This window comes from Chamaea fasciata, unplaced genomic scaffold (genome assembly GCF_029207755.1).
Source record: "Chamaea fasciata isolate MVZ Bird 193981 ecotype frontalis unplaced genomic scaffold, bChaFas1.0.hap1 SCAF_17, whole genome shotgun sequence".
Taxonomy (NCBI): Eukaryota; Metazoa; Chordata; class Aves; order Passeriformes; family Sylviidae; genus Chamaea; species Chamaea fasciata.
Genome location: NW_027094102.1, coordinates 9,433,951 through 9,461,830, shown reverse-complemented (window position 1 = coordinate 9,461,830; position 27,880 = coordinate 9,433,951). Strand labels below are relative to the sequence as shown.

The 27,880-nt window shown below is 57.8% G+C and overlaps 1 protein-coding gene across 2 annotated transcripts; it reads left to right on the top strand.

The window, feature by feature from the left end:
• Positions 1-27,880, top strand: SRC (SRC proto-oncogene, non-receptor tyrosine kinase). Of its 2 annotated transcripts, XM_066198798.1 has the most exons (13): positions 1-49; positions 16,052-16,301; positions 16,486-16,585; positions 17,031-17,048; positions 20,339-20,437; positions 21,193-21,296; positions 22,464-22,613; positions 22,877-23,032; positions 23,187-23,366; positions 23,447-23,523; positions 23,886-24,039; positions 24,172-24,303; positions 24,656-27,880. In XM_066198798.1, the coding sequence occupies exons 2-13, from the start codon at positions 16,061-16,063 to the stop codon at positions 24,862-24,864; spliced, it is 1,620 nt and encodes a 539-aa protein (XP_066054895.1). In that variant the 5' UTR covers positions 1-49; positions 16,052-16,060; the 3' UTR covers positions 24,865-27,880. The 2 variants fall into 2 exon arrangements, with proteins under 2 accessions (XP_066054895.1, XP_066054896.1); XM_066198799.1 differs by lacking the exon at positions 17,031-17,048.

Here is a 27,880-nt window from a genome sequence, read left to right as displayed (position 1 = left end):
CGCTGGAGGCGAGCGGCGGGGACGGCCCCGCTGCGCGGACGGGCGGGAGGTGAGTGCCGGTGACGGCGGCGGTGCCCCGCGGTGGGGCGGGCGGGGGGTCCCACGGGCCGGCAGCGCGGTCCGGCGGGGGATGTCCAGGGTCCGGCCGTGCGGTCCGGAGGGGGATGTCCGCAGTGGGGACCAGCGGGGCGGCGGGGGGACGCCCGCAGTGGGATGCCCGCAGAGGAGTCCGGCGGGTCGGCGGGGAAATGCCCGCGGCGGCGCGGGCTGGTTGTGGGTCCGGTCGGGGATGCTGGCAGGTCGGCAAGGAGGCGGTGGGTCCGGCCGAGGATGCCCAGGCTGCCGTGGGGCAGCTGGGGGTCCAGCAGCGTGGGATACCCGCAGCCCGGCGATCTGGCTGCGGGTCCCTACAAGGATGCTGGCGGTCTGGCGCCGGGTGTCGGTGGGGCGGCTGTGGGTCCAGCGGGATGCACATGGTGTGGTGGGTCAGCCGTGGGTCCGGCTGGGGGTGTCGCTGCCTGGCGGGGCAGAGCTGGGGACGCGGGGGGTCCGGCCGGGCGGCCCCGCCTGCCTGCAACTCCCCTTTGTTGTGCTCAGGGGCTGTGGGGGACCCCCGGGAGCGCAGGGCGGGGACAGCCGGGCTGTATGTAGGCCAGGACATGAAATATTCATCGCCCCCCTGCTTTGATGTCTCGTGATCCGCTTCCCTTGTCGTGTTTGTTCACCGGTGATTCTGGGGCCGGTGTCCAGCCCTGGTGGACCTGGCAAGTCGTGCCCCTCGCAAGTCGTGCCCCTCGCTGTGCCCCTCCCCGTGCCCCTCTCTGTGCCCCTTGTCATACCCGGCTGACTCGGCTGCTGGGGGGCTGCAGAGCCCCGGCTTCTCCAATTTAAGACTTCGTCCAGTCGGGAAGTTCCCCATTGCAGCCTGGGCGATCCAACCCCCATGGGTGGCTGCAAGTGGCGGCAGTGGCATGTCCCCACTGTCACAGCCCCCTGTGCCATGGAAGAGCATGGTGGTTTTTTGCCCTGAGCCACACTGGGGTCAGGATGAGGTTTTTTCCTGCTCACTGCCCAGACAGGCTGTGCTGCATCCTGGGGCCACTTGGGATGGACACAGGGGGTAACCTGCAGGGATGAGGCTGCTGCACAGGGCTGTGTGCATGGGGGCAGGTGTGGTAGGGGGCTGGCATCTTGTGGCAGCGATCCTGGCATGGTCCTCTCTGGCGCTGGGCTTCGTATCAGGGAGCTGTGTAGCCTCGTGTGTGACCTGCTGGACTGAGTGGGGATCTGCTCCATCGCCCTGTGTTTTGCTGGCCCTGCACTGTGCACTCTTCCCTGGCCCTTCCCCACCCCAGTGGCTGCTGTGGTGTGGCAGGGCTCAGCCCTGGAGTTGGTGCCAGACACTGGTCCTGGTCCTGGTCCTGGTCCCAGAGATGCTGAGCAGCAGTAAAGGTTGTAGGTGGCAGGGAGCAGGTTGCGCTGCCCTGTGTGTGCTATGGCCCATCCTCCTGGTGGCTCCTCAGAAGTGATGCAATGGAAGGGACACGATGTGATAATGCAGCCAGGGGGTCCCTCAAGACAGGTTCCACTGCACTGTGGCATTAGGAGCTGGGGACAGTAGAGGGTGCAGAGCACAGGGTTCCCTGAGGTGAGCTCCTGCCTGTGCAGCGGGGACAGGGACAGGACAGCACATATCCAGCAGTGCTCTATGAAACTGCATGGAGGTGGCAACAAAAGACTTGGCTTTTCTTTCTGCTGCCTGCCTGGTGTTCCCAGAGGAGGAGGTGCTGGGGGTCTTTGTTGCTGTTCTCTCAACCAAGGAGATACCCACTGCCAGCCTGATCAGAGCAAGAACTGAGTCATGACAAACCTTCCCGAGACCCAGCTATTAATGATGGGAACCCTTTTGTCCCTGCCAGGCTTGGAGACCCCTCCTCAGAACACAGTGGCTCAACACGTGCCCGGGTCCCCTGTGCAGCAGGTGTTGGTCAGACAGTCACAGGTCTGCCCAGGAGGGTGTGAGGAAGGGGATGTGGAGGAAGACATCAGCAATCTTGCACTTTAAAGCAATATCCTTTGTCATTTTCACTGTTGGGCTGCTCCTGACGCCTTTGCTGTAGATTTTGATCCTGGCTTACCTGTGCTAAGCCATCAGCTTCGGCTGGCTCCAGATCCAGCCAGAGTAAAACCGTGGCACACTCGGTGTCTGAGCCGAGGCTGGTGTGCTGGCTCCCTGGGGGGAGCTGTCTCTGTAATCATTAGCCAGTTAATGCTTGTATCAGGGAGGAACACCTTTGCTTAGGAGATCGAGGGTCAATTCTCACTTCCAAGCTTTGACCTGGGAGCAGCAGGGCAGGGGCTCCTCTAAACACCTCCTGGCTTTGCCAAAACAGCCCAAGACAGGGTTATTTATGGGCTGCGCAGCAGCAGGGAAGGGAAGTCCAATGTTCCCTGTCTCGATCGTTAGTGGCCTTGCAGTGCTCCCTGTGTGATGGAGATGCCCTAATGATAGCTCTGCCCTTTAATGACTTTGTGCCAGAGTGATGGAAAATCAGGGAGGTTCCGCGGGGAGGCAGAAGGGGCCGACCCAGCCCCTGGCTGGGGAGCAGGGGGATGAGACAAGGAGAGCACTGCAGTGGCCAGCCACTCTGGGGCTCTGCTGCAAAGACAAGAGGGTCGTTTTCTGCCTTGGTGGCACGGAGGGGACATCAGCAATCCTGAGGCATAGCAGCATGGGCAGCTCCTGTGAAGTACTGTCGTTTCACTGGACTCACTGAGACAAGCAGGGGATGAACCATGAGGCTCCCGCGCCTCCGAAATCCCATCTGCCTCTCCCTGTTACTGGTGTGGGATCCTGCCTGGCCTTTGAAGTCACCATGGAGCTAAACTCTTATCTAATGAGACATGAAGGACTTGGTCCCTAACCTCTCATTTAAACAACCAGCAAATGCCTGTAAGATCTTGAAAGAGAAAAGGTAGGAGTGAGCAAGCAGCCTGCACCTCCTCCCAGCATGTCTAAGCAGGGGGGAACCTGCAAGCACCCCTGGGAGGAAGCACTGGACTCCTAGCATGGCTGTGGGAAATTGGAAAGCCTATCTGAAGTGCTATTGTTTCCTGTGCTGTCTATTTTGCAGCTCGGTTTCCAACTTGTTTCTTTATCTCTTGGAACAATTTCCCATCTGAGCTCACTTCCGCAGTGCTCCGCGTCTCTCCCCGAAGCCCGCCTGGAGATGTGTCCAGTGTGCATCCCACTGAAAACAGCCTAGTCAGACAGCAGCACAGCCCTGCACCTCCCTGCAGGAGGGAGCCCTTTAATCCCCTGCCGGGAGAGCAGCTCGGACCTCTGGATGGAAATAGCCATCCATGCATAGCTGTTCCTGGGACAGAAGCGCGGGCTGTCACTGTTTCCAGCCCAAGCTCCTCTTCCCCACTGCCTGTAGCTGTGGGTGGTGCAGTCCAGCTCCCCAGGGCTCGTGTCTTGCTGAAGTTTCCACCCATCAGCAAAAAACGCGCCGTGTGTCACGGGGCTGTTTTAAAGCCTTTGGTTCCTCATCGCTTAAATGGGCAGCAGACTGGGAGATAGTCCAGTATCTCACAGAATCGTGGGATGGTTTGGGTTGTAAGGGTCCTTAAAGCTCATCTAGTTCCAGTTCCCCGTATCATCCACTTTCAGGCTTGCTCAGAGTGTGCTTAGAAGGAGCACCCAGGCCCCCAGCCTGGTCGCAGGTTGGCACAGTGACCTTGGCACTGGCTGTGTTGGGAGCCGGTGCCGCCGCGCACATGGCTCTGCACACGCGCGCTGTGCAAAGAAAACCCTGAAACAGATTTCAGGAACAAATGTGGTTTGAACCTGGGCCAGGAACCAGGACCTGCAAATCTGCGTGTTGCACTGACTTCCCTTCAGGCTATGGATGTGCTGGCTGCTCTCACTGGGGAGCAGGGAGGGGTTTTTGAGGGCTGGGGGCTGGCCGGGCTGGCAGGGGCATCGGCCGCTGGGCAGGGCAGGGCTGCTCGTTGATTTTAACTCAGCCCTTATAAACATCTGCCCAAGCCCCTTGACTCCATGTAGTCTCAGTGGAGAGGCAGCATCTGAAATACCCATAGGCTGGCATGTGGGTTTGGTGGGCTTGTCTGGAGAAATGTGGAGAACAGAACTGCCGGGGCATTTAAGGCAAAAAAATAATAAATGGGGCCCGTGCATAGCGAGCCTGCCCTCACCTCAGGGCCATGGGCCCCATGCCAGGAGGGCACTGGGGTGGCTTTGGGGTCTGCAGCCAAGGGGGACACATGGTGCAGGGACGTGTGTGACTTGGGCTGTGCTGTGGTTCTTTCCCTGAGCTGCAAGAGGCCCTGAGTTTCCCAGCCCATGCTTGACCTGTTGTGGTCTCACTCCTGTGGCCGTGAGGTTTCAACTGGCCCTGAGCCCCCTGTGCTGAGAATGGAGGGATGGATGGATGGATGGATGGATGGATGGATGGATGGATGGATGGATGGATGGAAACCTGACTGCAAGCTGTGCAAATAACTTCCACCCAGTGCAGCCCCTCACATCCTTCCTGACTGTGCTTGGGAACCTTGGCCACCAAAAACTTGGGCAATGAGGATAAAAGCCCATTGCTGCATTGCTCTCTCCACCATGGCAGAGGTTAACAAGTCCAGCCTGTCCTAAGCATTGTGTCCCACTGCCATGCCACGCACCAGTTTGGGGGCAGCATGAGAGGGTCAGGTTGGTGCTAAATTGATCCTAAAAATATCTCACCTTGGGGCACCCTTTTGCCGTTATTTTGGGGTTGGAGGTGTAGCACTGTGTCTGGGTTTCACTTCTCCACCTTGCTTTCCCACTGCATTCCTCAGTTTCCCCCCAGGAGCAGCTGAGAAGCTGTCGTTGGAGTTGGTGAGGTTTTACACAGAGTCTGTGCCTCAGTTTCCCCCTCTCCCAGCCCCAGCTGCACTGCTCTACCCCATGCACACACCACGGGTAAAGACTCCCCTTAGGCAGGGCAGATAGAATCTGATGTCCATGAAGCACAACCACCTTCCTCATCTTCATCCTCAGCTGCAGCTGCAGCCAGTGCCAGCAGCAGTGGGGTTGGGCAGTGCTCTCCATGGGCTCCCAATGTTCCTGGGTGGAACATATGCTTGCTGACTTATACTAAAAAAAACCGACACAGAAAGGCTGTCGGAGTCACTCCCTGCTCAGATGGGCCCTTTCCTTCCCCTGCCCATGGGGCAAGTGCTGGTAGGGCCCTGCTGTGCTGGGAAGGGGATTGGGAATCCTTGGAACAGTGGGAGGGAGATTCCAGTGAACTCCCTGCTGCATCAGGCAGGGAGGGTGACACAGGATCAGGAAGGGTGTAGATGTAGCTGCAAAATCACTGTGACCAGGATGAGTTCTATGCTCCAATGCCATGAACAGCTGAGCTTGGAAGTGTGTGGGGTGGGAAGGCTCAGGCTGCTGGGACCAGTGTGTGTGGCTGGGGCTGGGCCAGGAGGGCAGCTGCCTGCCCAGCTGGCTGCCTGCTGGTGCAGGTGTGTGTGGGGGTGTGCACGTGTGTGTACACACTCAGCTGAGCCCTCTGGGTGATTTGGGGATGGGCACAGCTCTCATGCTCCCATGCCATGTTCCAGGGGGGCTGCACTGAAGGCATTGTGAGCCACAGGTGATGGGAAGCAGAGGAGACGCCCTTCATCCCTTTGTCCCTGCATCCCTTCATCCTCTCCCTGTAGGAGGAGCAGCACAAGCGAGGGCTGGAGAGATGCCGCGGGAGGGTGCAAGGTCCACGTGTCACTGGTCACATCCACCTCACCCACAGTCCATCCCTGTTCCCTGCCCCGACTGCAGTGAGCGGTGCCAGAGGTGTGCAGAGCCCAGCTCTCTGCTCCAGGAGCGACAGGGATAGAAGACACCAGCTCAGCATTTTTCTTTGTTTTTCATCTGCTCCGGCTGTTGATAGTGAGCACCGTTGGGGGCTGCACCTCCCAGCTGGATCCTCTCTGGTGTGAGCATCCCACTCACCCCGGGAGCAGCTGGCAATCCAACGCAGCGTTTTGGGCTTGGAAAAGCTTTTTTGGGGCTGGCTGATCTCCGTTTGCCCCTTAAGACCCTCCGTGGTTGCTTCCTCTGACGCATCCTGAGCGATGCTTTGTTTTGGTGGTGCAGATGGGAGTGGCTGTGGGGACCAGCATCTCTCAGGGCTCTGTTGCCAGTGATGTCCTCGGTGTTCCAAGGCCAGAGGCACAATCCCGAACTGTGATCACTGGTACAGGACCTGCTCCCGCTCCCTTCCATGCCCATGGAGGTGAAAGAAGGAGTCGAGTGCACTGCTGGAGGCTGACCCTGATCATCCAGCCCTGACCTGCAGCCACATGTAGCAAGTGTACTTTAGGAGTGGTGGCCCCACAGTTCCCTAGAGCATGAGGCTTGTGCTGGGCATATGCCCCAAAGTCCCAAAGTAACCCAGGAAAATAATCAGCCTAAATTTGCTCTGTGGGATCCTGCTTATTTATTTGAAAATGTTCAGGGGTCTGCAAAGGGGGAAGTGTTTGAAATCTGCGACAGAAGAGCCTTGACCTCTGCTTGGCTTGTCCTTCATCCCCTCCCATTGCAGTGGACTGTATCCTGCCAAGTCCCTGTGGCTCCAGCTGGGAGAGGGGCAATTCCCAATTCCATGGGTTTGTGTCAAGGGTGCACATACCCACATATCCTCCCAGCATTTTCCCTTTTTTTCCCCATGAGTGTTTCAGTTCCTGTTCCACGCCAGGAGGGCTGTGGGGAGGTTTCCTGCCATGGGGGTCCCACAGGACCCCTCAGCAGGGCTGATGGGGCTGTGGCTCTGGTCCTGGAGGGCCAGTGGGGCCCCGGGAGCTCCTTTGCCTGGCTGGACTGGACGGGCTGGTTTCTCTGAAAGTGGAAATGTTTTAGCAGTGACGCCAGCGTGGCCAGGGGTGGTTGTAACATGCTCAGATCTGGAGCTTTTCTGCCTCCTGCGTTCCTTGCCCCCTTCCTCCCCCTGCCCTGGAGATTTGCCGCCTGCCTGCGCTGCTGTCTCGCCCGGGTCAGAAGGGGTGTGTCAGCCCTGGAGCCATGGCAGACACAGGTGGCACCACTGTTTTGTCCGGATCTGAGACACCTGTGAGTCACATCAGCCTCCTGCTGCCACCTGCCCCTTCCCCAGGAGCCGGGCAGGGCACGGGGTGGGCTGGGTGCTGCCACAGCCGTCCCCAGAGAGCACCCAGGGTTGATGTTCACTTCCAGAAAGCAGAAGGAAACCACATTTCCTGGAGCCTGAGGCTGCCTGTGCTGGGAGAGGCGCTGCAGAAATGGGGAACAGAAATCACCCCTCCTCCTCCAAGGGCCAGCTCGTGTCACCACGTCTCCATCTCCCCCTCCAGTGGGGCCAGTCCCTTGTCCTGGTTCCTTGCCTGGAGGAGGGTGGGAACAGCAGGGCTGTGATGGGCCAGGGGAGGCTGGAGAATTAACTGACAGGCAGTGGGAGCTCAGAGGTGCCAGCATGCCCAGGGGCCAGTGTTGAAAGGGCACATTTTGAGGAGTGCTGAGCCACAGGGCTGTTTTGGGGAAGCATTGCCCCGTGGCTCCAGGCAGACCTGATGGCCAAAAGCTCCAGCTCCTAGTGCCATTCCAGCTCAACATCAGAGTTTCCCTGCCCAGCATTGTCTCTTCCCAGCCCCACGGGCACTCCTGCCCTTGGAAGTATTTCCCTTCAGTTTCCTTCTGCAGGACTTGGCAGGAGGAGAGTGGTGCCCTCATCACCTGCCTGGGAGAAGCCAGCTCAGGTTAATACAGGTCAAAGGCTTTTTGTGCCTTGGAAAGCATTTGCTGGAGCTGGTTGGGCAATTCCTGGCTTTGGCTGGTGTCCTGATGGGAACGCTGGAAGTGGAGGCTTGAGTCAGGCTGGGAGGTGCTGGGAGGCATCCCTGCTCTGACCCAGTCTGGCTGCACAGCACCCAGCCAGCTGTGAGCATCTCCTGCTGGGGATCCCACCACCACTCTGGTCCCTGTTCCTGTGCTGGACCACCCTCAGGGGAAGGAAGCTTTGTTTTCCCTTCTCTAATTGTTGGACACCCTCACAGTACAGAAAGGATGATGCACCCCCGTGCTGGCGGATCCAAAGACGTGGTCCTGTCAGGCCCCAGGCTGCTGCAGTGCAGTGACAGGGATGTGACAAGGTGTGCCAATGGCCACCTTCCCTTCTCACATCTCTCAGTGGAGAAAAAGCTTAAAACTGAGTGCTCAGCTCAGCACCAGCGAGCACAACTTGCAGCACATTCTGCTTCCTCCATTCAGCTGCTTGCATTGTTTCAGGGAGATAAGGCTTGTGGCTTTCTCCTGCCAGCCTTATGGCTTAGGGGGTGCCCAGTGTCAGGATGCCCCTGCCCTTGCCTGGTTTTGGGGTGCTGTGGGGATAGGGGGGGCAGAGTCTGCAACTCTGTGGCCACTGATGTTGGTAGAGCCACTGCCCATCACCCCAGCAAGCCAAAATCTGCCTGTGGAGGGGCTGTGAGAGCTCAAGCTCCCTACATGCTCCCAGCATGCATGCTTGGAGTTTCCCAGTTTCTTGGCCACATGAACATCCAGAATGTGCCTGTGTGCATCTCAGGGTTTGTTTTGGCCTTTTAAACTCCCTGTTTTGACATGTCTTTTTGGAGGCGTTTTGCATCGCTCCTGACCGTGGCTCTCCTCCATGCTTAGGGGGAGTGAATTTGGATGGTTGATCTAATTATCCTTTCCCCTTTTGTGACGCACTGGCCTCTGCTGTCTTGGGCTGTGGAGCTTTAATTAAGATGGTCTTAATTTTAACGGGAGTTGACAGGGTCAGAGAGGAGGGGTTGGGACTTATATCTGTGGGGGTGTGTAGCTGGGCCCCGGCACAGCAGCTGCACTGCCCTCCCTACTCCAGCCATTCTTTCATCTGGAAGAGCTCTCCATCAGCTGAGGGGAGCCAGGGGATGGCTGGGCTGCCTCGGCTCAGATGCCTTCAACATGCTGTTACTGGGTGAAGCAGAGAAACCAGACAGGCACTGGGGACACCTGCCTGTGGCCTCTTCCATCCCCAGACTGGAGCTGAGAGATGAAGTGAGCATCCCTGCATTGTTCCTCCTGTTTTGGGAATCAGTGCAGGTGAGAAATGAGTGTCCTTGTGGAGGAGAAGGGCTGCAGGCACAAGCCAGACATGCCCTCACTGCGTCAGCTGGGCAGGGAGAGGGTCTGCAGCCTCACACCCCAGCTTGTGGGGCTGGGGCAGCAGCTCCCCCTTTTCGCAGCTCCTGGCACTCATTGCAGTGGGGCTGGTCCCAGCCTGGCAGAGACGAGCCCGTGTTCCCTGTCTCGTGTTCCCTGTCTCGTACTGAGCAAAGCCTGATGGCACAGGACAGGGGACAGGAATTGTCACTGGCTGGACACAGTGTCAGGCTGTATTCGGGTGGCAGAGGGGATGGTGGGCTGAGCCGGGGCAGCCAGGCTGTCCCCAAAGCACCGGGGGCTGTGCTGCTGCTCACTGGCCCCCAGCTGTGATGCTTGCCGTGGGAAAGGGCAAAACCAGGAGCATCCCCTGGGACAGAGGGGGAAACTGTTGTGCGAGCATATCCGGGGCTGTGTGTCCTATAAAATGTGGGGAGGGAGCAGAGAGCGAAGCGGGGAAGGGGGCAGGGTGCCACCTTAAGACCACCTCGATGTGGTTATGGCAGCACTGGCCAAGCTGGGACATCACCCGCAGCACTGGCCCCGCTCTCTGGGGCCACGCTGGCAGGGACAGCACTGCTGCCACCCAAGCAGGGGGACACGGGGGACGGCAAAGTGCCCTTTGGCTGCCTCCAGCCTGGGACCTCTGGACCTGGGTTTAGTGGCAGCCCTTGCAGGCAGCTTCCATTGATCCTGCACGGCTCTGCCCCGGCTGGCCCTGCTGGGACGGGGTTGGTTGTGTGCCGAGGGGATGGAGGGGCTGGCCGTGTTTGGGACCGCTGCCCTGTGCCTGTCGCTGTCCCCGCTGCCGGCTGCCATGGGCTGGGTGCCGCCAGGCTGCTTTGTCTCGCCCGCCGTCCCGCACGCTTCATTTTTCAGTCTGGTGTGAGACAGTTGCCGTGATTAATCTCACCGGGGCTCTGCGAGCTGAGGGCACGGCTGAGCTCTTCTCTCTCCATCAGTGGGTGGGTGCTGGTGCTCCCGGCCCCTCTCCCCCAGCACCCCCATCCTGCCTGCCGGCAGCGCTGCTCAGCACCCCCCGGCTCTGGAGCAGCTCCAAGGACACTGCCTGTTTTGCCAGAGACCTTTCCCTCCCCAAAGCTCGGTGTCTGCTGTTGGGCCCCAGCCCGTCGCGGCATTTCCCAAGGTTTCTGCCTCTGCTGTGTTTTGTCTGCTCCCAATCAGTGTCTTTTGTTGGTGTCTTTGCAAAGACGATAAGATCGCTTCCCCTCGCCGCCAGCCCGCCGTCAGCCCGCCCGTACCGCGGCCACCGCATCCTTGAGCGATCCGGGCAGCGCAAAGCAGCCGCAGCGGGGCTCGCCGGGGAGCTGCCGCTTCCCCTCGCTGCTGCCTTTGCGACAGCATCTCTCCACAGGGAGGTAGGGCAGAGGATGGAGCCTTTTCCTGCCACCCAGCTTGCCGGTTAATTTGGGAGACAGCCTGGAGCGTGGGTGTTGGGGGCGTGGGGATGCTGGGCAGTCCAGGTGGCATTTCCAGCGCCGGCAGTGGAGGATGGGGATGCCGCTGTCTCGCGTGCCGTGATCTGATCCGAGCTGAGGTGTGCAGCCGAGTGTGCTTCATTTTTAATTGCTTGTTGGAGAGGGGAGGACGGGGTTGGCCTCTCCTTGCTGCGGCCTCTGCCCCGGGCGAGCTGCGTGGCTGAGCTCAGCCCTGGCACCCTCCCCTCTGTCTGGGGAGGGATGGAGGCCGGGAAGACCCCAAGTGCAGAGCCAGCAGCACACGGAGATGGGTGGGGGTGGCAGCGCTGGCGGCTGTCTGAGTCTGGCTATGGCCGTGGCAATGATGTGCTGGTCAGGATGGCAGCCCCACTGCCAAGAACAGAACTGTGCCAGACGTGCCAGATGTGCAGGGAGTGCCAGGCTGCTGCCACAGAAGCCACCTTCAGCCACCAAACAGTCAAATCTGTCAGCATGAGGTTGCTGGTGTGTCCATCCACCCAGGGACCCGCCCTTCCCCATCCTCGGACCTGGCACCCGACTGACCCCAGGCTGAGGCGTATTTGGATTTTCCTCGTGGCTTTTTTGGCTCTTCTTAGTCTAATCATTGTTGTGGCCCCGCAGCATGAGCCGGTGTCACAGCGTGCCCGGGTGGCAGGGACGTGGGCACCACGTGTGTACACGGCACAGCTTTATTTGTATGTGCTGCAGCCTGGAGTTGGGGCTGCAGCTTCCCCCCTCCATCCCGCTGTGCAATCATTACCAGCCAGTATTTGTCAAGTACAAATTACAAACCATTCAGCGTCTTAAAGAGCTGTCAGTCAGCTCCCACTCATTATCCTAATCAAATGCACTAAAAATAGTGACAAAATTTATTAGCAGGGGGAAGGGGAGGCCATGAAAACAAACCTGCGGTGGGGCACGGCCCCTGCATGCAGACGCTGGGCTATTCCCCTTATATGAGGTGTGAAACCCGGGATGTTGCCCTTGGATGAGGTGTGAAACCTCGGCTCCAGCTGGGACAGGAGCCTGTTGAGGTGCTGCTTGGGGCCTTCCAGTAGGGTCTGAATCCCCTCTGTGCAGGAGCAGGAGCCCCTCGGGGGCGGCTGAAGCCTCTGCCCAGCGCTGGGTGAGCAGGGCTGGTGGGAGAGAGAATTTCCTTTCTTTAGAGGAAGAGGGAGCAGCTCCTGCAGGAGTTGGGGCTGGGAAACTGTTGCAAAGGCAGGTGAGGGGCTGCCCTGGCTCCGCAGGGCCATGTCCTGCTCTGCTTTCCACCTGAAGCTCTGTCCTGAACTGCTGCTGCTGAGAAGGGTACCCCCATCACGCACATGGTGACATAAAACTGTCCTTTTTGAAAAATGTAGCTAAAATATGCTTCTCTGGATGAGTCGGGGCTTGAGCAGCACAGGTTGCTCCCATACCTTGTGCACGGTTTGTGCCGTGGCATTTGTCTATGGAGTTGGGGATGGAGCAGATGACTCATCCCGGGGGACGAGGTCTCTGGTTGGTGGCCGGCCATGCTCAGGGCAGGTCGTGGCTGTCCGGAGATGGAGCAACAGGGTTGGAAATGCTGCTGTGTGTGGAGAAACTGGCTTTTCTTGCCCCCGGAAAAATCCCTCGCTGGGCTGGGGGTGCCTGTGCTCCCCTTCCACTCTGGGACATCGCTCGGGGCTGCTCCAGCCGCCTCCTCTCCCATCCCCAGTGGAGTTGATGAAGTGGAGCAGAGAATCATCCCCTCTTCACACATGAGAGATCAGAGCGAACGGCTGCGAGCTGCCGGCCCCACGCCGGAGGGATGGCGAGGAGGAGGAGGATGAAGGCAGCCCTGGGCACTGGACCGTGCCGTGGGGGCAGAGGCTGTCGGGGCGCGGGTGCTGCCGCTCCCTGTCCCCGCAGGCCGCGGCGGGAGCTGAGCGGAGTTGGCGGGCAGCACCTCCCCACCCCGCGGCGGTGAGACATCGCCCGTGGCCGGGGAGCTGGGGCTGCTGCGCCCTCGGGGGCGCTCAGAGCTGCTGCACTGCGTGCTCTGCCGCGGCCGGACTGGCCCTGGAGCATCCCTGGGTGGGCTGGGGGCTGCGTGCAGGTGGCACAGCCCTCCCCGGGTGTTCCCCGCGGCGTGGCCGGCCCGGGCGGCGGAGCTGAGGCCTCGCGACTCGTGCCGGTGATGGTTTGGTGATGTGCGGCTGGCGCTGCCCCCGGAGCGGAGTGCCGGGAGTTCCCGCAGGCTGCGACGTGCCCGGGGTGCTAATCCCCGCCGCAGGAAAGCTGCCTGTCCGCCGCCTCGCATCGCTCAGAGCCCAGCGCTGGCCCTGCTCCAGCCCTCTGCACAAGCCTCGCGAGGGGGAGAGGGGCAGTCCTGCTGGAAACCAAGGCGCTGGCCGGGATGGAGCGATGCTGAGCCCCCCATCCCGGCGTTATCAGCTGTGAAAAGCACGGCAGCAGGGCAATATCCCACTGGGCATCAGCCGAGCTGCCCTGGCTGGATGTTGGTGGTGCTGAGCATCCCTGCAGTCCGCTGCGTGTGGAAATGCTGTATTTATTAGACATAAATTTATTAGACATGTACGCAGCGTAGCTCCTGGCAATGGGTAGTTTTTGCAGTCTGGCTGCTGTCCCACAGCTCCCAGTGATGCTGCTGGGGTGTGCTGGGTGCCACCACACTTCCTTCCTTCTGCCCTTTGACTCCGGGGGGGTTTCATTGACTGTGCCAGAAACGGGGGGGTTGTCTCTGCCTGATGCCTCCCGAGGACCTGAGTGCACAGCACATTCCTGCTGTCATTAATCACTCCTTTGCCAGGCTCTTGCACAACCCTGCGTTCTCCCAGGGGAATCTGCACCCTTTCCTTCCCCGCTGCCAGGGGGGTGTGGGAGCTGCAAGGGTTTTTTCAGGCCCCTCTCCCTGGGGGCAGGTGGAGAGCCACAGGGCTAAAGCCACATGGTCGTGTTGGCTGAGTTACCTGGGACACAGAGTGGGGATGGTGTGAGGCTGCCAGTGCCTCTGGGCACAGTTTGGGGTTGCCAGTCTGTGTTTTGCACTGGCCAGATTGGAGTCATTGTGCAGTTATGTAGATGCAAAGCAACAGGAGAGCTTGGAGTGGGGCTCTGCAGCCCCTTGCCCAGAGAGCTGTGGGCGCCTGCCTCCTCCTCCTCCTCCATCTTTGGCTCTTGCAGCCAAAGTCCTGAGAGCTGGACTGGGCCCTGTCAGAGCATCATGTCCCAGTGACCAGCTCATCCAGTAAAGCCCTTGCCTGGGAGGGTCAGCACCCCAGTGCAGGGTGGGAGCTCTCCCTGCAAACTGCTACATGAGGAGGGATGAACTCACAGTTCGTGGTGTTCCTGGCCAGGACATGCCTGGAGGTTGTACATCCTGTGCCCACAGGCTCACAGGTGTGAAGGTGAGGATGCCTCTGTTTCAGGGAACTGCCTGGGGGATCCCCTGTCCCCTCTCTGTGCTCTGCTCCTGGCTAATCTCTGGGCATAGTGACTATTTTATACCTTGATTTCCTCAGCACACAGATAAATCATTTTCTGACCCAGGCTCAGAAAATGTGCTTGGGGGACACTTGTGTCCCCAAAGTGCTGCTAAATCCACCACCCTGGCTGGGGTGTTTTCCTCCCTGGGGAAGTACTGCCTCCAGGGGAAACTCTGAGCAGCTCTACTCTTGCTCATGGTCCCGTGGGGAGTCACAAGCCACACGGTCACGGCCCTGCCATGCTCCCACTTTTCTCCCTGCACTGCCACTGGCATCCCAGTGGGTGCTGGAGCCCCAGGCAGAGGTGAGCAAGGGGCTGGCTGGGGACAGGGAGGTGGGGGCTCCTTGTCATCACTCCTCAAGTCTTGCTCTCCCCTGCAGTTCTGCTTCTACTGCAACAAGCTTTTAAAGTGCATTTATTTATGGGACAGAGTCCTTCCCCTTGGCTGCAGGGTCTGCCTCTGGATTGCCAGAAGTGACCATTTGCAAGTTCAAAGCTTTTGTTTGACCCTTATTTTCTCTGGGACCCCCAAAGCCTGGCACAGATATGGGTGGACTGAGTCCTGTGGCAGATAGAGGCATGGTCCCTCCTCATCACCTGCATCCACAGGAGGAAGGACAGCCCTGCTGCCCACTGGAGTAGCTGCTGGAACCTTACCCAGCACAAAAAAAAAAATCAGTTTATTACATTTCCCAAACCATGGCAGGATCTGAGGCTGCCGGCATGGGTCACGCAAGGACACTGCCGGTCCTCTGTGCAGTGTGGGAGCTGGAAAACAGTAGATGGAAATTGTGTCTTTTGGGAAATAAGCCCTGATCGTCAGTCAAAGCCCTTGCTGTGGGAGGGGAGCTGAGGGGGACAGGGAGCAGCTTGTGCCTGGCACCCCTAAGCTTTCCCACAGCCAGGGCCAAGGGCTTTGCCCCAGTGCCACTGGGGCTGTGCAGGCTGCTGGGGCTGCCCATGGCTCTGGGGGGCTCGGCCCGAGCTTCTCTCCAAAGCTGGGCTACAAGAACCCTCTGTTGGATGAGGCTGAGCCCTGCCAAAGCCTCATGGATGGCTGTGTCCAGGTCTGCACCCTGTGGGCAGCAGCTGCCTCCTCTGCTGCTTCCCTGCTTGTTTCCTTATCAGAGGTACTCTCCTCCCTGCTTGTTTCCACCTCCCCTTTCCCTCCTGCCATGCGTGATCTAGCCTAAATATTTCCTTCCATAGCTTCAGGACACTGCTGGGTATCCTGCCATCTTTGGAGACTGCAAATAATTCCCTGCCTTCATTTATGTCATTACCTTGAAGGTATTTATAGAGTGTGGTCTTGAGTGGAAAGGAAGGCTATATATAAACTATTTGACTAAATATAAAGGCGAGATCCCTTGGTCCTTAGCTGCAAACTGCCTGGAACTGCTCCTGATTTAAACTTTTATCCTGTTGGCTGCATGGTTTGGACTTCAAAGGTCCATCTTCAGCACTTAAATCCCCATCCTGGTGGAAACTCATACGTAGGAGGAAACGTGTGGGGACTGAGCTGTGTCCCACGGCAGATGCCTGGCCCCAGAGCTGCCACAGACTCAGCACAGGTCCAGGTTCCGTGCTCAGCATCTTTGCTCTGCGCTCCCACAGCTCAGCGCGCTTCCCTCTGCTCCCAAAGCATGTCCTGGCACTTTCTCTGGCTGCTGCAGCCACACAGGAGGTGTCTCCATGTTAATGAGGGGCGATGGTATCCCAGGGCAAGGGCAGGATGGCCAGACTGCCCAGCAGCTGCTGCTTGAACAGACCCCAGAGGTTGTTTTGTTTCCTGGTGGGCAGGCATCTGTCACTCGAGCCCTAGGAAACAACTTCTTATTGACAATAATAATTGCAATTACAATAATAATAACAGTAATAATAATAATTATAGAAGCCCTCTGTGTGTCTGTGTGTCCTCCAGGCCGGGACCATGGGGAGCAGCAAGAGCAAGCCCAAAGACCCCAGCCAGCGGCGGCGCAGCCTGGAGCCCACGGAGAACACCCACCATGGGGGTTTCCCAGCCTCGCAGACACCCAGCAAGGCGGCTGCTCCCGACGCCCACCGCACCCCCAGCCGCTCCTTCGGGCCCATGGCTGCTGAGTCCAAGCTCTTTGGGGGCTTCAACACCTCTGACACAGTGACCTCGCCGCAGCGTGCCGGGGCGCTGGCTGGTCCGTGAGGGCTGGGGCTCGGTGGGGTGGGGGTGGTGGGTTTGTGTCCAGATTCTTGGAGTCACAGGCTTTTGAGGGGCTCTGGGCTTGGGGGAGAAGCAGGTGTGTGTTATCAGCCAGTGGGAGGGTGGTGGGAGGGGAGCGTGCTGGGTACTGTGCCCCTCCTGAGTGCTCTGTGTCACAGGGGGAGTCACCACCTTCGTAGCCCTCTACGACTACGAGTCCCGGACCGAAACGGACTTGTCCTTCAAGAAAGGAGAGCGCCTGCAAATCGTCAACAACACGTGAGTGTCCCTGTCCCTGCAGCCAAGCCCACGTGCTGAGCTGTCACCTCTGTCCCTCCTGTGGAACCCCCAGCCCAGCCCGCAGAACCAGCTGTCTGGATGCTCAGAGAGATGTGCCGAAATGCACACAGACGCAGTGACTTGTCCAAGGACACTGTCACTGAAAGCGGTCATTTGCCTGCTTCCTCATCCTCCTGGCCCTGCTGCTGGTCACTGTGGCCTCACAGCCTTGTCACCAAGCCACATCCTCTCTTTGCTGGCCATTCTGTGCCCTCAAACGCAGAGCCATGTCCCCACCAGCCCTGTCCCATCCATGCTCAGCTCCCTCTTGTCAGCCTGGACACATCCCTCAGCTTCATGGGTGCTTTTCCCTGGGCTTGTACACTGTCTCTGGTCTCAGCTTCTCTCTTGACTCTTCTTTCTCTCCCTCCATGCTGTCGTTTAGGAGAAAAGTGGATGTCAGGTGTGTATTGCACTTTCTTACTGTTATTATAAACGACCTAAATGATCAAAGCCTGTCTGCTGCCCACTTGAGGGCAGGTTGGGTGGAGCAGGGCTGGGAGGAGATGGTTTCCAGATGGTTTTGTGGTTGGTTGCATTTGTCCTTGGTTGCATTTGTCCTCTCTGAGTGACCAGAACAGAGCAGGGAGTCCCTTCCCATGCTGGGGAAATGTTCCATCCAGAGCTGTGTCTGCACCTGGGAGCTCTGAACCCATCCCCTTTCCTTGTCCATGTGTGGCTCCCCTCTGCACTCTCCCTCCAGTTGGCTCTCCACTCCCCCCTGCCCTTTGCATTTTTCTTTTGCATTTTTAAATTTTACTTTTATATTTCATGCATGGCTCTGGTGATTCAAGTATTTCCTTAGGGGTCTGACTCCCTGGTTTGCTCCCCATCCTGATCACCACAGCACATTCATCACATGCAGGGCACCATGGCCAGCTGGAAGATGCTCCTAAAAATGATCCTGTATTAACCCCATGTGTGGTCTGACCTGACAGAAGGCACACACAGTCCAGAGCCAATGCCCCCAATGTCCCCAGCTATGGAGCTGCCACAGGGTCCCGAGGGTCTGCAGCTCCTGCTCCCCCTCCACTGCTGCCTTCCAACATGGGCACCCAAAAGTCAAAGGGTGGAAAGACAAGGGAACATCCCAGGAGTGAGATTTCTCCTGCCATGCTTGGGCAGTGTGGCACAAACATGTTTTCAATCTGATCCTTGTTCTCATTGTTCTGATGCTGTTTATTAATGGTGATTTGTTTCATCTATGAAGTCTGGGATGTGCAGCATTTCAGTGTTTCAGGAAAAGCCTGAATTTGGGAGTTTTGATGCTTCTTGCTTTCAGTCTCAGCAGTGTGTGAGCTCCATGCTTGAGTTCTGCTTTCCAGCTCTTGCAGAGTGAGCTCTGTCCATGGGGGTCCAGATCAGGCCCATATATGAGGGTTTTTTCTTAACACCTTCCATCAGTTCTGGGGTTTCCACACATTTTTTCCTCTACTGCTACTTGTCAAAGGCTCAGTCAGAGGGAGGGGTCAGTCTGTGATGGGCTCTGCAGTGTCCTGGGGAGCAAAAGGGCTTTTTTTGGTGACACAGTCCTTTGGTGGAGGGTGCAGGATGTAGCTGCCAACCTTCCCAGTGCATGTGTGGGTGAGATGTCCTCAGGGAGAGAGGTGGTGGAGGAAGTTGGGCAGATTGTGCAGTGCTCAGGGGTGAATCACTCTTCTCCAAGACCTCCCAGAGATGCTCACACAGTCTGGGAACAGCTTGGGCTGCTGCACTTTGGGGACAGCAACAGACAGATGTGTGATGTTCCCTTCCTCTCGGCTCCCAGGCAGGACAGTCAGTGCCCTGGAGCTGCAGGGAGGGGACCTGGCTTCAGTCCAGGAAGGGCCGGCAGGTGCTGGGCACAGCGGGAGCCCATGGCCAGGGTGGCTTTGCGGGGGGGCAGCAGGTTTTGGCTGCTCTGATGGGGTTGGGGCTGCTCAGAGTGAGACAAGAAGCCTCCACATCACTCACCTCCCTGCTCTGGGTCATGCTACCAATCCACCCACTGCAGAAAGGCTCCTGTGGCACCATTTCCAGTGGGAAGAAGTCTCCTCCCAGCCAGCCAGCAGCCAGCTGGGATGTGGTGGGATATTTTGGGTAAGATTGTGCAGAGAATTGTTGAAATGCTTTGTTTTGATGATGATGATTATTATTATTTTTTTCCCCACTGAGACATTTTTGGAATAGTTTGTTTTGCTGAATTCCCAGCTTGCAGCCCAAGCTGGAATAAAGCCACAAGTCAAAAGCTGGGCATTTTTCAAGCAGATGTTTGCTCTGATCCTGTGGGAAAGGAGCCCAACCAGCCTCCTGTCCCCTTCAGAGCCACCTCAGTGAAGGTGACTGGGGCAACAGCCCTGGCTGAGGAGCACGAGCTGCCTGCCATGAGATGTGCTGGGGCTGGAAGAAGCTAAAATGTCATCTAGGGCTGCTGTGAGGCTGTTCCAGGGGCAGAGCCTAGCTCTGTGAGTAGGAAGAGGTGCCTGGAGGGTCTCCACCATCCCCACCACATGACACCATTGCAGGGAGCTGGGGGCCATGTCTGGGTTATCCCAGAGCTTTGAAGCATCACTGGTTTAGCTGGGAAGAGCACAGGTCACAGGCAGCTGGTGAGTCTGGAGGAAGGATGGAGGTTTACACGTCTGCAGGGTCAGGGATGGGTCTGGATGCGGTCTGGTGATCCTTGTGGTGGTGACTGAGGTTACTGGTGTTTTTCTGTGGCATGTTTGCAGTGGTTTTCCTGCCAAGTTCTTGTATCCTTACGGTGCTGTTCCCACGAATCTGCACTTTTCCCCCAGCCTCGTCTCCCTTGTGGTCAGGATGAATTCAGTGACTGTCTTTGATGGGCAAGAAGATGCAGGTGGTGGGAGGAAAAGCCCTGCTGTCTGCAGGAAGGGGAAGCCACCTCCTGCTGTCCTCTTGTTCTTCTCTATTTGTTGTCCTTTCCAGCCCTGTCCGGAGCAGGAGCCGGCGGGAAGGAGGGCAGAGCACCCTCCAGCTCCTGGGGACATGCCTGGGGCTGCTGTGCCCAGGGCAGGAGGGATGGATGGTGGCTAAAGCAAAGGGTTTTAGGGACAAGGAGCCTCACTGGTGGCTGTGCAGGCACAGCCCTGGCTGGGGCAGCAGGAGGCTCACTGTTGGAGCCACAGCCTTGCAGGGGCTGTGAATGGGACACCCGGGCTGGACAGATCCCGTTGCACCCAGGCTGGACACCACAGATGGGCAGGGCTCAGCCCCTGCCCAAACCTCAGCCCTGTCCTGCTGCTTCTCTGCAGCCTGTGTTTAACTAACTCCCTTGGGTTTTCCTGGTTCCTTTTTCAATCGCTGCCATCATTCTGTCGCTTCTCCACGTTTCCTGTCCCTCCCTTTGCTGCTCCCTGCTGCCAGGAGCCCCAGTGCCTCCCAGCCTCCAGCCAGATACCTTTCCCATTCAGGTGACTCCAAAGGTATTTTGGCTTGCTGCCTGCCTGCCTGATTCAGGTTTAAAGCATTCCATATGTGGATGGGTGGCCCCAGTAACAAGAGCTCATCCAAACAGAGCCACGGGCAGGGGCTGGCAGCAGGAGCTCTCCTGGCTGGGGTCTGGCTGTGGGGCTGCACCTTTTCTCAGTGGGGCTCTGTGCTGGCTCATCCTCCCCCGGTGCCTGTGGGCGGGTGAAGGGCTGGCCGGGGGGCTCCTGGCTTCACACTGAGTGTGTTTTGGTTCTCTTGCAGGGAAGGTGACTGGTGGCTGGCTCATTCCCTCACTACAGGACAGACGGGCTACATCCCCAGTAACTATGTCGCGCCCTCAGACTCCATCCAGGCTGAAGAGTAATTGCCATCTTTTAGACAGTTTATAAACAAGGGATAGCAAACACACCCCCAGGGCTCCCCCTCCACCTCTGCCCCACTCCTGGGAGAAGCCTCCAAGTCCTCTGTGGTTTTCCTTTTTGTTAGTTTTCCCCTTTTTATGCGCAAACCAGCCTTTCTTTAAGGCCCTGAGTGCAATGCTGCAGCATGCTTGCATGGTGGAGGGGTGAGTGGTGGCATAGCAGGGCTGTGGATGCTTTTGGTCTGGTTTTTATGGAGAGCCTGGAGAAGGCTCCAGGGGAGATCTCATTGCAGCCTTCCTGAACTTAAAGGGGATTCTAAAAAGGAGAGGGATGTTTTACAAGGGCAGAGAGGCCTGTGAAAGGACAAGGAGGAATGTTTTTAAACTAAAAGGAGAGGTTTATATTAGATGTTAGGAAAAAATTCTTTACCTGTTGGATGGTGAGACACTGGCACAGGTTGCCCAGAGAAGCTGTGGCTGCCTCATCCCTGGGAGCATTCAAGGCCAGTTTGGATGGGGCTTTGAGCAGCCTGGGATAGTTGAAGGTGTGACCGGAAGGTTCCAACCCTGATGGCAGGGAGGCGATGCCCAGCCCAGGCTGTACGGGGATGTGGCACACACCGAGGTGCCCGAGCCCAGACACAGCCCCTGGTCTCCCAAACCTGCAGTGGGTGGGCCAGGGCTGAGCCCCCTGCTTGGGCAGGCAGTGGAGGGGGGTAGTGCCAGGTGCTGAGCTGCTGCCTTTCTCCTGCAGGTGGTATTTTGGGAAGATCACTCGCCGGGAGTCTGAGCGGCTGCTGCTCAACCCCGAAAACCCCCGAGGGACCTTCCTGGTCCGGGAGAGTGAGACCACGAAAGGTGAGCAGGGCTGGGGGGTTGCTGGCCTGGAGGAGACCCTCTCTGGGGGCTGTGGGAGTACCCTGAGTCCTCTCAGTCTCTCCTGCTGGTGCTGGTCTCCAGGGAGCCAAAGCTGACGTGGCCATCACATCACCAGTGACATGTGTGTGCCAAATGAACTGTTACACCACTGAGCCTGTGGGCTGGAGGGATGTGGCCACTTCTCTCCCACAGCTACCTACCCAGTGAGTGCCCTTCACAGAGGTGGTTCAGCTCATGACAGGGTGGAAACCAGGGGGCTCACCAGCTCTGGCAAGAGGATGGTCTCTTTTCCTGTTTTTTTCTGTTGTTGGTTCATTTGACTGGGTTTTTGTACACCCCCAACTCGATGGGGGTTTTTTTTGTTTTCCCTGGTCCCTATATAGTGACAAAATCTTGAACATGTTCTTCCTGGGCAGCCAGGCTGAGGGAATGATGAACTTTAGTCCTTTAAGGTTTGACACTTTTTAAAGTGCAAGATGTGATCTTTGAGGTTTGACTGCCTGAGGATGATGTTTCCTACCTGGTTTAGTTTGGCTCCAAATGCACCTTTGGGAAAAGCCCCTTGATGCTCCTTTCTGGTTTTATGCCTTGAACTTATCACTATTGGTTTTATTCTGATGGAAGCAGCTTCTTCAAACAGCAGCATAAGTCTTCCCCATAGCATAAATCTGCTATCTGTGGCCCCAGCAACACCACGGTGTTCTCATGTGGGCAGAGCAGAGCCAAGCTCCTGAAGCGATGCCTATGGCGGGATTTGTGCAGGAAGGAATTGGGCCCACCAACCCCTTAGCTCCTCCCTGAGACACTGAGGAGTTGTTGGTCAGCAGCTCCCCCCAGCCTGGCTCTGCTCCTGCCCCCTTTGTTAGCACATCCCATAGGATGGCTGCTGGCAGAGCTGCTGTGCGAGCAGAGGGCAGGTGGAGGTTGTGATGGGGTGGCATGGCTGTAGCTGGGGGTTATGTGCCGTTCCTCCCTGGCACCTGATGCCAGCTGGTGTAGCCAGGAGCTACTCCCCATCCTCTGCTTTTGGGTGAAGGCAGCACCTCCATGCCCAGTCCTGCCTCCCCCGTGCCCACCCACAGTGGGACCCCATGGGGAGCACCCATCCATGGCACATCTCCTGCAGCCCCTCTGTCCTGCCCACAGGTGCCTATTGCCTCTCTGTGTCCGACTTTGACAACGCCAAGGGGCTCAACGTGAAGCACTACAAGATCCGCAAGCTGGACAGTGGCGGCTTCTACATCACCTCCCGCACCCAGTTCAACAGCCTGCAGCAGCTGGTGGCCTACTACTCCAGTGGGTAGCCATGTGGGTCTGCTTGGGGTCTGGGGGGCACCCTGGGTGCTGTCCCTGCCCTAACTGCATGGGGGGTGCTGCTGGGAAGTCACTGCTGCACTGGGGGACACCAAACCAGCTGTGTGGGCCTGGTGAAAAGCTGGGTTATAGGGCAGAGGATGAGGGTTTGGGTCTCCAAGGTGTTTACAGGAAACATGTGGGGTAAAGACATCACATGCCTAAGTACCCACGTGTCACCCTGCTGTTGTCCCTTCCTGTGCCAGAACATGCTGATGGCTTGTGCCACCGTCTCACCAACATCTGCCCCACGTCCAAGCCCCAGACCCAAGGCCTTGCCAAGGATGCCTGGGAAATCCCCCGGGAATCGCTGCGGCTGGAGGTCAAGCTGGGACAGGGCTGCTTTGGAGAGGTGTGGATGGGTAAGGACCATTCCCAGCCTGCTGTCCCCTCTGTGTCACCACCTGCATCCTGTCCTCAGCCATCCGCAGATGCCTGAAGCCTGTGGGGGAGCTGGGGAGGGACACAGCCCCCTGCCCCATACATGTGTCCTGAGCAGTGTGTCCTGTGCCACAGGGACCTGGAATGGCACCACCCGGGTGGCCATCAAGACACTGAAGCCTGGCACCATGTCCCCAGAGGCCTTCCTGCAGGAAGCCCAGGTCATGAAGAAGCTCCGACACGAGAAGCTGGTTCAGCTCTACGCTGTGGTGTCAGAGGAGCCCATTTACATCGTCACTGAGTACATGAGCAAGGGTGAGCACGGGAGGGACACCGAGGGGGCAGCTGAGGGGCTCTGCTCCTCCGGATTGCTCTGACCATGGTCTTCCTCACAGGGAGCCTCCTGGACTTCCTGAAGGGTGAGATGGGCAAGTACCTGCGGCTGCCCCAGCTCGTGGATATGGCTGCTCAGGTGGGTTCGCACATCCCTGGCCCTCTCTCATTCCTTGTGGGGACACAGGCTGCCTGAGCCCCTCACTGGGCTGTGGTGGCTGTCACTGGTCAGGCAGAGGAGTGCTCTGCAGCCTTGCTTGGGTGGGTGCCACTGTTGAGTCTCAGCCCAGAGCAGAGTTGCACTCTGGGACCATCGTTTTGCCCCTTCCTCTTGCTGCCAGCTCTGGCCAGCAAACCCAAGTCTGCACGGCATTTCTTGAGCAACTGGTGTTTCCCACACCTCAGCTGGGTCCTGCTGCAGGCCTGCTCCCCTTAGTGGTGCCAGGCTCTCCCCGGGGAGCCTCGTGTCATCCTCTCAGCTGCACATGCTGGTCCCCACAGATCGCATCCGGCATGGCCTACGTGGAGAGGATGAACTACGTCCACCGGGACCTACGGGCAGCCAACATCCTGGTAGGGGAGAACCTGGTGTGCAAAGTGGCTGATTTTGGCTTGGCACGACTCATCGAGGACAACGAGTACACGGCTCGGCAAGGTGCGTGCCCAGGGCTGCTGGCACCGGAGCAATGGCCACTGGTCCCCACGGTGTCTTGTGCCTGGAGCCAGCATGTGGCTCTGGTTGCACGGGGCTCCTGGAGGCACCCCCTTACCCTGCCTCTCCATCCAGGTGCAAAGTTCCCCATCAAGTGGACGGCCCCCGAAGCAGCTCTGTACGGCAGGTTTACCATCAAGTCAGATGTCTGGTCCTTTGGCATCCTCTTGACCGAGCTGACCACCAAGGGCAGAGTGCCATACCCAGGTGAGGGCTGGCACTTGCTGGCAGAGGCCCTGTCCCCACTGTGGTGTCCAACAGCAGCTGTCCATGCCCAGTGCTTGCCCCTGATCTGCCTCTTCCCAGGTGGGTCCTGCCCCACGGGGGTGAGCAGATATTGGCCAGGATGCAGCATCCCAGCCACCCTGTCCCACTCTAGTCCCTGAGTAGGGTGACAGGGATGAGTGCTGCTAGGCCAGGGATCCCTCTCTCCCTGGGTCACTGGGATTGCCCCTGAGGCGTGTCCTGGCACAACATCCTTGGTGTCCCCTCTGGGACAGGCAGGGTGCAGGACTGGCCCAGCTCTGATCGATGCCATGTCTCCTCTGGCTGCACGCAGGGATGGTGAACCGGGAGGTGCTGGACCAGGTGGAGCGAGGATACCGCATGCCCTGCCCGCCCGAGTGCCCCGAGTCCCTGCACGACCTCATGTGCCAGTGCTGGCGGAAGGACCCGGAGGAGAGACCCACCTTCGAGTACCTGCAGGCCTTCCTGGAGGACTACTTCACCTCGACAGAGCCCCAGTACCAGCCTGGAGAGAACCTATAGACACGGGGCTCCTCCTGGCACCAGGGACACTGCTGTCCTCACTGCGGGGCGCCGAGGGTCGGCCTCCCCACTTGAGGGGCTGTGTTTGTGGAGCAGCCCTGGAGCAGGACAGGGCATCACCTCCAGATGCAGCCAGGGGAGCTTCCCCCATCGCTCATTAAGACTTGTGGCCCGTGTTTAACGGAGCGGAGCTGTTCTGCTGGCGAGAGGAGCCTGTGGGCACCAACGAAGCCCGCTCAGGAGGGCAAGCAGAGTGTGTCCTGCTGAGAGACTTGGGTCTTGGGAGACTTTTTCCCCCCACAGCTCTGGGGTGAGCCAGGAGGAATTGGGGGACAGCATCACCCCACCTCAGACACACAATCCCAGTCTCCTGCAACCCCTTTCTAAATCAGCACAAATTTCCCTGCCCCTTCACCCTCCCCATCTCCCTCTTGGCTCTGGCTCTCCCGAAGGTGCCGGCAGAGATGTTTTGCCACAGGGATGTCACAGTTCCAGGCTGGCTTGAATGGGGTGATGTGCTGGGGTGGTGATGACAGCAGAACTCTGGTGTTCCTTCTGGCCCCACCATGACCTTAATGGCTGCTGGGTTCTGGGACTCTGAAATGTGACAGCTCCAGGCTTGGGTGACCAACACTGTCCCATCGGAGCACCCGGCCACACGATCAAATCTTCCAGATATGTCTGTTCCCTCAAGGGAGCATTTCACCTCTCTGTGGAGCAGGACTGGGGATGTTAGCAGAGCCCTCACCCTGCTGCCCTTTCTCCCACCACATGCTCCAGGTCTTCCAGCCAGACCCCAGCTGCCCTCCCCAGTTCTGCCACCAGCTTTCCCACCAGCCGAGTCCCCTGGGCTGGCCCTGCCACCAAATCCAGTGCCACTGTGGTGCTTGGGTGCATGGCCCATGTAGCTGTTCCAGGTGTGGGAATGTTTTGGAGGAAGCACTTGACTTTCACAGATGGTTTTGTCCACCTGGTATGTTTTTAGCTGCCTTCCCTCTACCCATTGTGTCTCAGCTTCCAGGCAGCAGTCCCCATGCAGCATCCCCAGCCACATCCCCCATCTGGAAGTGCTGTGCCACATTTGCATCTTCATCTGCCCACTGCTTGCTCCCAAAGGCCTCAGCCATGTCTCACCCCATGGGACTGATCCCTGGCATTGGCAAGGCAACACTCATTCCCTGCCCTCTCCCACCCAGCACCTGCTTGTACATAACCCCTGAGTGACCCCTGCACCATCCCAGACCTTGACTTCATTGCATGTGTGTCGGTTTTCCCTCTCCTGTGGCTGTACCCAGCTGGAAACCATGGTGGTTCACAAAGCTTCACTCCTTCACCTCCTGGGTCTCAGAGAAACCCGGGGCTCTTTGGATGCTCTCCTGGAGCATGGTGGGTTGGGGGCTGTGGGATGCTGTGGGGCAGGGGTGCTGGAGGGAAGGACCTGGAGAGGGGAGGCCAGTGCCTGTGCCTTCCTCTTGGTCCTCAGGCAATAGGCTTTCTGTGCCTCCCCATCACCTTTGGGATGGTGTTTGCCTCTGGCACAGCCTCCTTGCAGGCAGCAGACCCAATTCATTCCTCACCAGCCCCTGCCATGGTGCCACTGTCTTACAAAAGCTGGGTGGGACTCAAGCATGGGCAGGAGGTGGGCAAAACCCCTGCCCAGATCTCCACCAGAGCAGGACCCAGGCAAGCCACTGCCACTCACTCACTCACTCACTCACTCACTCACTCACTCCCTCTCACAGTGCCCTGGTGTGGTTTGACCCAGCCACTTATTTATGAACCAGGTACATGGTTGGTTGTTTGGTGGCTGCTTTTTTAACGAGTAAAACATTTAAAATCAGTTTGAACAGGCTCTTCAGCAGTATGGAGAGATCATGCTGGCTTGAAGAGCAGCAGCTGGTTTAATGGATTTTTTTAAAATCATTTTGGGAGTTGGAGCCTTTTCTCCCCCCCCCCCCCCCCCCAGCAGGTTTGCTGTGTTGGCATTTCTGTGTTTGGGCAGGGAATTCCCAACCCTCAGTGTTCTCAGTCTTCCCATGTTTGCAGCCTTTAGGGATGGGCAGCTGCCACAAATGCCCTGTCCCTTGGTAGCTGTTCCAAGGGCTGGCTTGTGCCATAGTTCTGCCTGAATTATACAAATCCCTGTCCCTGGGAGAAACCTTTTACAAATGTAACATGAGGAAGCCAGATTTGGTCTGGAAGCTGGGGAGAGAGAAGGCAAGCACACGTGTTAAGGTTTGGCCTTTAGTGGCATGTGCAGGGTCTTGGGTGCAGCAGGACAGGAAGGGATTTACCTGGCGAGTTCAGCCTCTGGCTCTTTCCAGAAGGCAGCAAGTGCAAGGAGCACCCCAGGATGGCTTCATTCCCCAAGGCTTTCAGCAAGATCTGGTGAAGGAGATGTGTTGGGGACACTTCAGGGCAGAAGGCAGTAAGGCAATCCCAGAGAAGCCCTCCTCCATGGGGCGCTATGTCCACATGTCCGTGCGTCCATCTGTGTTTCTGTGCAGTGCCTGTGGTGGGACCCAGTGTCACCAAACTCGCCACCACAGGCAGCATGGCCTGGAGGCCCTGGGAATGCAGAGCTTCCCCTCCATCATCATCCTGTCTGCCAATTTACTTTTACAGCCAATAAACTCCAGAGGGGAGCCCCTGCCTGAGGATGCTCTTTGGCTTCCTGGGGTCCATAAAACCCTACAAGTCATTCTCCTCTGCTGTTATAATTTTTTTACACAGTCTTTTGTAAGATCTCCAACTGACTATGCAGAGAACATGTGGATCTGTGTCTCTCTCCCCAGCTCCCCTCACTTGCCTTTTTTGGTGTCTAAGTAAAATATTTAGCTTTTTCTTTTTTTTTTTTTTCTTTTTTTTTTTTTTTTCTTTTTTTTTTTTTTTGATAGTAATAAAACTTTGGAAAAAAAACCTGAAAAGGTCCAGCTTTGTGGGTGGTGGGGGGGTGGAGATGCTTTGAAACTCTAACATTGATGTAAATACTTTGCTATTTGATAATTAAATACAA

Coding starts and splice junctions, on each gene's coding strand:
- SRC (XM_066198798.1), top strand. CDS start 16,061: ATGGGGAGCAGCAAGAGCAAGCCCAAAGACCCCAGCCAGCGGCGGCGC. Junction 22,614..22,876: donor GCTGGTGGCCTACTACTCCA/GTGGGTAGCCAT, acceptor TTCCTGTGCCAG/AACATGCTGATGGCTTGTGC. Junction 24,040..24,171: donor CGAGTACACGGCTCGGCAAG/GTGCGTGCCCAG, acceptor CTCTCCATCCAG/GTGCAAAGTTCCCCATCAAG.